This window comes from Lottia gigantea (assembly GCF_000327385.1).
Source record: "Lottia gigantea unplaced genomic scaffold LOTGIsca_41, whole genome shotgun sequence".
Lineage (NCBI taxonomy): Eukaryota > Metazoa > Mollusca > Gastropoda > Lottiidae > Lottia > Lottia gigantea.
Window position 1 is genome coordinate 103,946 of NW_008709421.1, and position 9,151 is coordinate 113,096.

General features: G+C 33.6%; 1 protein-coding gene across 1 annotated transcript; it reads left to right on the top strand.

Moving 5' to 3' along the window:
- Positions 1-7,942: 7,942 nt before the first annotated feature.
- Positions 7,943-8,722, top strand: LOTGIDRAFT_163652 (hypothetical protein; the record flags this gene model as incomplete). The annotated part of the gene is made up of 1 exon (XM_009060179.1): positions 7,943-8,722. The coding sequence occupies one exon, from the start codon at positions 7,943-7,945 to the stop codon at positions 8,720-8,722; it is 780 nt and encodes a 259-aa protein (XP_009058427.1).
- Positions 8,723-9,151: the final 429 nt, after the last annotated feature.

Genomic DNA, 9,151 nt, shown 5'->3' on the forward strand with positions numbered 1-9,151 from the left:
AACAGAAACAATATGACTATCTGTCTGCCAAACCTGATTGTCGCGAGAGACATTTGTACACTTTGCCTAAAATCCATAAGAATCCAACCAAGGAGTGGTTTATCTCGAATAAAATCCCTAAAGGCCGCCCGATTATATCTGACTGTGGTAGTGAGTCATATGCAGTGTCAGAATACATTGATCATTTCTTACTACCTCTAGCATGTCAACATCGCGCCTACCTTAAAGACACAACCGATTTTGTCAATAAAATAAAAAATCTTCGAGTTCCCTCTAATGCTATTTTAATTTCTATCGACGTTTCTTCTATGTATACCAATATCGATAACACTACTGGTTTAACGGCAGTTCGTAAAGTTTTTAATAGAAACCCAGATCCAAACAGACCCGACGATGCAATTCTACAGCTTTTAGAGATTTGTCTTAGTCGAAACAATTTCACATTTAATGGTAAAACATATTTACAAACTTCAGGGACAGCAATGGGCAAACGATTCGCCCCTTCGTACGCAAACCTTTTCATGGCAGAGTGGGAACGTGAGGTGTTGCCCCTCTGTCCATTTGACCCACTTTTTTACGGACGCTTTTTGGATGACATTTTTATGGTTTGGACTTATTCTATCGAACAGTTTTTGGAATTCTTTGAAATTCTCAACAACCACCATCCTATCAAACTAACCGCAAACGTGAGTGACAAAAGCATAGACTTTCTCGATACCACAGTCTTTAAGGGAGATTCCATAGCAGAAACAAATAAACTGGATATTAAAGTGTATTTCAAAGAAACTGATACTCATCAACTCTTGCACAAGAGCTCCTTTCACCCAAAACATACCTTTTCTGGTATAATTAAGTCACAAGTTTTACGATTTCATCGAATTTGTACCAGATCTTCTGATTTCAACCAAGCCTGTACGATTGTTTTCTCAAAACTGAAAGAGCGTGGGTACTCTAAACGATTTTTACGAAACATAAAAAATTCCACCTTAGCACAGATAGCAGCTAAAAACAGACTTTATGCCGAAGTACCTCCAGGTTTAAGAAGTGCTCCATGTTTGTCCAGTCGATGCAAAACATGTCCCTTTATATCAGAAACTCATTATTTTGTAAGCAACTCTACAAATAAAAGGTACCCGATCCAGGAACATCAAACATGTGAACATTCGAATGTAATATTTAATTTCATGAAAGAAATGCCCCAAACAATATGTAGGAGAAACTAAGAATAATTTACGAACTCGCTTTAATGCTCATAGGTCAGACATCAAATTAAAGAAAGACAAGCCTGTTTCTAATCATTTCAACCTCGACGACCATTCAATAGACGACGATCTCGCCCTAATCCCAATTGAGCGTATAGAAATTGACTTGCCCGAAGATGAAACTACCAAATTCCGTCAATCTAGGGAAGCCCATTGGATTGAGACATTGAATACAGCAAGACCTATAGGACTAAATATTCATCATAATGTAGGCATAGCACCCTTTGTTGTCCCGTTTAATACAACTAGCAATCGAGCAAGACCTATAGGACTACATATTCATCATAATGTAGGCATAGCACCCTTTGTTGTCCCGTTTAATACAACCAGCAATCGAGCAAGCAAGATAGTTCATGCCCACTATAAGAGCCTTCAAGAGAAATTCCCCCATGTCTATAAGCAGAAAATGATAGTTGCATATTCAAAAAATAAGAACTTAAATGATAATATTGTTCATAGTAAACTAAAAACAATCAGTACATAACAGATACTATACTTCTCGACGATCGGGCGAGTTATTTTTTCTAATTTCAGATCAGAATAAGAACAGAAGAAAACCCAATATCAAGACCCTTAATCCTAATTTCTAAATAAAGTGTCTGCTCCACCCTAGGCCTGTACATTTGGGAGAATCAAACCCTCCCTTCCCCGAAATCCAACAATGTTGATCTCTTTATTACAAATCTCGATTTTGACATATATCTCATTAATATATACACGCATACCAAATTTCATTGAGATAAAAACTGTAGTCTCTATTGTGTTCACAATGGAAATATCTCATCAATCATCCTGTTGTTATCAATTTCGAACTTGACTGAGATCTTATCAACATCATTTCGAAAACACTGAACTCGAATACCAATATTCAAAGACCAGCAACACAGTCCCCTCTAACAAGGATTGGCATACCCTTCATCGGACACCAGAGCTACCAGATAAAGCAGATACTACAGAAGAATTTCAATACTCAAGTCTATTTCTTGATAGGCACCCCATTAAAAATTTTACTCCAGGCCAATGGTAAAATATCTTTCCGCCCAGCAGACCCTAACGGAGTTATATACAAAGTTAACTGCAACTGTGGAGCTACGTACATTGACCACTCATCCAATTCTGCTAGCGTCAGAATTGCTCAGCACAAAACCAAAACCAAAACCCATAAGGGAATCTATGAAATCTCTAAATCAAACCCAGAACTGAAATGAGACCAAGGAATCTACCTCCCTGCTATTTGGAAAGATAGATGCTTGTATAAACCTAATTTAACTCAAACTCACTCATTTGTTTATTTTGCTATTCCTATAATTTACAATATTCTCTCACAGAGCCTAATTAGTCATCATAATCAACCAATATAATCCCCCATTTTAGTTGCTTATTGTCTCTATATCATTGCTTATTGTCACCCTATTATTTACTGCAACTCCAAATAATCCCTAATTAATTGTTGCTATTGTTATTTTTGTGTATATATATACCTTTTTTCCTCACTTCATCTGAAGATGACAATGTAGATGGTTGAAACAAAAAAAAAAAAAAAAAAAAAAAAAAACGTAGTGTTTAATGTTACTAACGAGTAGAATACCATAAAATTGTGTTCCGTTATTTAACATGCAAACCATGTTTCATCAAGAAAGTTAAAAACTAGACTCTATCCTGCCTACTTGATGTGCTCAAGGGCAGTAACTCTGAAACCAATCATCAGCTTAAAACCATTTTCAAATCAATATAAGCATGCATACCAAGTTTCAGATAAACTATATTCTCTATCATAACTACAAGCCAAATTTGATGCGTAAAATGTAAAATGACGCATCTTCACCCAACCGGAAATGACGTAGGACTTTAACCGTTCATTACGCCTTTCGAATACCTGCTATTATTCTAAATCTATTTTGAACATAATTTTTGTTTTGTTGATAACTTTATATTAATGTCTAAAAGATAGTAATTTAAAAAATTTCAAATTTTGACTTTTGTCGCTGACTTTTGGAGATTTTATTTAAAGCATTTTTTAAACTTCCACAATTTTATTGCGATCGATCTGAAAATTTACATGTAGATAAACATTTTGATTGCGAACAAAAATATGCTTTCAAAATTTAGATATCACTTCCGGTTTTGACGTCATTCGCCTCCAAACTTCAAATTTCAACTTCCGGAATTTTGTAGATATTTGAAAAATTCTTTTTGCAATTAGTTATAATTGTCCCCGTAAAGATTTTGGAATGACAAAATTTGACCCGGATGTATTGTGTAAGACGCCATCTTGATATGACTCACTTTTATAAAACTCAAAATGGGGCCTCAGGGTAAAATTGGATGTGCGTAAATTTGACGTTTATGTAAACTGCAATCGATTGCTAACAAAACATGGGAAGCCGATTTTTGAATTTTGGCTTTGTATTTTTTTTATTTCCGGCTTTATGTTTTCAGTAATTGTCAAAACTATTAAGGCTCATATCTAGTGACTTTGACCTTTGGTGACCTTGTGACCTGAACAAAAGTTGTTGCCTCTTACGAGATCTATCCGATTATATCTCCACTTTTGTTGTGCATCGTTAACTTCCGGTTCTACAGCCATTAGAAAATCGCGATTTTTAACTTTGAAGAGCTCTGTCACGTGACCTAATTAACATACGACAAAAATTCTTATATATTCTTTGAGAGCATGATGTATTGGTGATGTATCACAATTGACATTTTGATCAAAATTGCGCGTTTTAAAAATTGAAAATTTTGTACCGACTTCTGTAGTAACTGTGCGTAAATTCACGGTGTCTATAATCTACACTTGAAATTTTGAACATTATTTAACAATGTACACATCATCACAGAAAAATTGAAATTTTTGAAGTAGGCGTGGCACATCCGGTGTGCATTTACCGTTACCTGAAATATTTGCATTTGTTACAACTCGCATAGTTTGCAATTTTCACCCTAGAAATTTTGCATGAAAATAGATCACTACTTAGGACAATTTGTGATAAGATTACAGTTGTGTGCGTTCTTCACTTTAAAAAAGGGAATAGGTTTAACAATTTTGTAAAATTTTCATTTTTGATCTTTAACATAAATGACCTTGACCTTTGCATGGTCAAAGGTCATTGACTAAGGATGAGCATTCTTACCTTGATCTTTGATGTCCGATATATACTTCCGGTTTTGCAGACGTCCAAAACAGCAATTTTCGATACTTCAAAGGCTCATATTACTTTTATTTGACATTTGTTGACCTTTTGACCTGAACAAAAGTTGTTGCCCCTTACGAGATATATCCGATAATATCTTCACTTTTGTTGTGCATTGCTAACTTCCGGTTCTACAGCAATTTGAAAATCGCGATTTTTAACTTTGAAGAGCTGTCACGTGACCTAATTAACATACGACAAAATTTCTTATATACTCTTAGAGTGTATGATCTCTCCTTTTTAGTGATATATCACACTTGATATTTTGATCAAAATTGCGCGTTAACTGTGCGTTAATTCACGGTGTCTATAATCTACCGACAGTAACTGTTGCCTTAAAAAACGTAAAACTGCAAATATCTCATGATCTAAAGATTGTAAACGCTTGCAATTTTGAACATTATTTAACAATGTACACCTCATCACAGACAAATTAAAATTGTTAAAGTGGGCGTGGCACATCCGGTGTGCATTTACCTTTACCTGAAATATTTGCAATTGACATAACTCGCAAATTTTGCAATTGTCACCCTAGAAATTTTGCATGGAAGTAGATCACTACTTAGGACAATTTGTGATAAGATTACAGTTGTTTGCGATCTTTACTTTAAAAAAGGGAATAGGTTTAACAATTTTAAAAAAATTTATTTTTGAACTTTAACGTAAATGACCTTGACATCGTCAAAGGTCATTGATCTAAGATGACCATTCTTACTTTGATTTTTGATGTGCGACATATACTTCCGGTTTTACAGACGTCCGAAAACAGCAATTTTCGAAACTTCAAAGGCTCATATTACTTTTATTTAACCTTTGTTGACCTTTTGATCTGAACAAAAGTTGTTGCCAATTACGAGATATATCCGATAATATTTTCGCTTTTGTTGCGCACCGTTAACTTCCGGTTCTACAGCCAATTGAAAATTGCGAGTTTTAACTTTAAAAAGCTCTGTCACGTGACCTAATTTACATAGTAAAAATTTCTCTTATACCCTTATTACACACAATCTATTCTTTCTAGTGATATATAACACTTGGTATTTTGATTAAAATTGCGCTTTTTAGAATTTGAAAATTTTGTATTGACATCTATAGTAACTGTGTGTAATTTAACGGTGTCAATAATCCACCGACAGTCACCGTTGCCTTAAAAAACTTTTAAATACAAATATCTCATGATCTAATGATTGTAAACACTTGAAATTTTGAACATTATTTAACATTGAACACATTATAAGAGACAACACAAAATATTTGAAGTGGGCGTGGCAAATCCGGGTTACTTTTACCTTTACCTTAAATATTTCAAATTGTTATAACTCGCAAAGTTTACATTTGTCACCATCGAAATTTTACATAACAATAAATCACTATTTGGGACAATAAGTGTGAGAGTTACATTCTGTTTGGGCCTTTTACGTTAAAAAAGGGAATTGGTTTTACAATTTATAAAATTTTCATATTTTGACCATTTACATGCATGACCTTTGTTGACCTCTTGACCGTAACACAAGTTATTGTATTTGACGAGACCTATTTACATGCATGACTTTGGTCTTTACAAGGTCAAAGGTTATTGATCTATGATATCGATTCATACTTTTATCTTTGACGTCCGACATATATTTCCGCTTTAACGGACGTCCCAAAACAGCAATTTTCAACACTTTTAAGACTTAAATCTCTTTTATTTGACCTTTGTTGACCTCTTGACCGTAACACAAGTTATTGCACTTTACGAGACCTTTCCAAACATATTTTCATTTTAGTTGTGCGAATTGAACTTTTAATTTTACAGCTATTTCTACTACCGAATGTTAACACCGTTCAGTACCGAATGGTGTCAAATTCATGCGTCTCTTCACTACCGAACGTTAAACGGTTTAAACGATATTTTTAATATTAAATGTTTACATGCTTTTCTTTTCGTTAAGCAATCCCATTGCGACTTTAAAATGCAACGTTTTACCGATGTATAAGGTTGGATGCGCACTGCTTTGGTACCGTGGCACGGCTCTAGTTTTCTCATTATTTTCAAAACTGACATACAATATAGTTTACTGTTATATTAAACTTGTATATAGTATATTATACTTATCCCACAATTGCACTTCCCAATCTCATTGTTGATTTGTCGCTATCATACAGACCATAATATATTTTTCATGTGTGAAATACTAGATCTAGATTATATAAACTGAAGCCAAAAGAAATTTTACTACTTTAAAAGTGAAATTTAACCAAAAATAAAAAAAAACAAGTTGGAAACATATCCGAATTGCATTGCTAAAACACAATAATTATGTTTGTACACAAAAATGCATATGCACCAAGGGTATAAAAACTGGATGAATGGCATGTCGGGCTTACACAACGATAAAAAACACAAGCAGAATGCCTCGACTGACACAGCAACAACGCGAGCAAGCTCTGGGAATGGTACGGATGGAAGATTTTGTACTAATTTGGATTTGAAGATTTTGAAAATTTAAGGTGTATAGACAATTTGATTTAAAAAAAATCTATTTCTAAAACTTCGATATCACTCACGTTTTGACCTTGAAATGCTTACTGGAATTTTGGAGATATTTGATTTCTTTTTGCAATTAGCTAGAATTGTGCATACAATGAAGTAGCGGATCCGCTTCCATATTGACCAACTTTTGTAAAAGTCATAAATGCGCGATTTTGGTAACTGCTATCGATTGCCAGAAAAGTAGTATATGAGCTTATAGATTGGTCGCATGGGGGATTCCCCATTCCATTTCATTTCATGGGGAAAATGCAACCAATATATAAGCTCCCAAAAAGACCTAAATTCCCTTCATTTCATAAATTCTTACACTTAAAGACCTAAACTCCCTATAAATTCTTACACCTAAACACCCTTACATTTCATACACTAAAAACACCTTCAATCAATTTTCTACATTCCATCAAAAAAGAGAGTATAAGAGCTTATAGATTGGTCGCATAGGGAATTCCCCATTCCATTTCATTTCATGAGCTCAATATATAAGCTCTCAAAAAAGACCTAAATTCCCTACATTTCATAAATTCTTACATTTCATAAATTCTTACATTAAAAAACAACTTCAATCAATTTCCTACATTCCATCAAAAAAAAAACGCATATTAAAATAATGTAGAAGGAGAAAAAACAATTTTCTACTCAAATTTTAAACCTTAAAAATGGCAAATAAAATATTAGATCCAATCTTTAGATTATACGATCCGATTCGTTATTCATTTAACAAGAAAAAATAGGATTATATTATCATCTCACCGACTGTTGGTTCTAAATCCCAATTGAATGATGGTGGTAGAATTACCTTCGAAATAAATTCATTATCGAATTGGTTGCTTCTTTCCGATGCTTATTTCAGATGTGATTTCAAAATTAAAGATGGAACTCCCAATGAAAATCGTGTACCACAAACTAATACAACGTTAGAAAACAATTTCTTTCCATCTTTATTTAGCGAGATGGTTTTGGAAGCTGGTTCAAATCCGATAGAAACAATCAAACATCCTGGGGAATTCGACACAATGTTGAAAACAGTTTTATATCCTAAAGATTTCGATTCAGTCTCAGGTTGGATACCCGATGTTGGTGATGGAAGTATTTTAAAGGAACCGGTAAGAAATCTTGCAAATGATGCTGATTTAGCTAGAGTGAGAGTTGTTGCTCGAAACACGATAGAAAGAGTAGGACGAGCAGCTAATCATGGATTCGAAAAACGAGTACTTCAGTATAATAATGTTGTTGAGAATAATAGGTGGGGTAATTACGTAAATTGGAAATTATATCCTTTATTCGGTCTGTTGGAACACAGGAAAGTTTCCGTAGGCTTACCATATAAAATTCATCTACAAAGAGAAATCAACGACGATAAGATATTCTTTGGAGAGAATGGTTCAGATGCAAAATTAGAAATAACGAATCTCCAACTTTTCATACCCGTAATAACACCATCAATTGAAGTAGAAACGAGAATATTCAACTCGTTAACTAAAGATATTGAAATAGCTTTTCTTCATCGCAATACGGTAGGTAGCATGATTTTAACTGGAGAATCCACCACATGGCCAATCACCAACACTATTAAACCAGCAAGATATTTAATGGTTGGTTTCAAGAACTTACCAGATTCTCAAACGAATAACAATAATGTCTTTAGAGTGGCAATGAACGAAACTCAAGATCCTATAATCCATAAAGTTCAAGTAAGATTAAACAACGATAATTATCCTAACCAACTTTAACAATTAATCCAACCACAAGGGATTATAATGAATTGTATAGAAACTATAAAAATATGTGTGTATTAATCGGAAATCTACCTCAGTTTGAATATGTAGATTTTGCAATTAATCACCCAATCTTCTGTTTTGATCTATCAGCTCACCAAGAAGATCTTTTCAAAACAGGAGTGGACATAAATATTCATATTGAAAAAACACAAGGAGATGTAACAGGTTATTGTTTATTATTGGAAGAAGCAAAACATTTAATTAAAATAGCAGATAGAAGAATGATAAGAATTGAGTAAAAAATAAACCCTTAAAAATGAAATTACAAACTTTAGTTATGAAATTAATAGAAGTTGTTGAAACAGATTCCCCTACTGTAATACTTTCAACGGTAAAAAATCAACATAACTAAAAAACTTATTGATAAATACAAATATTGTA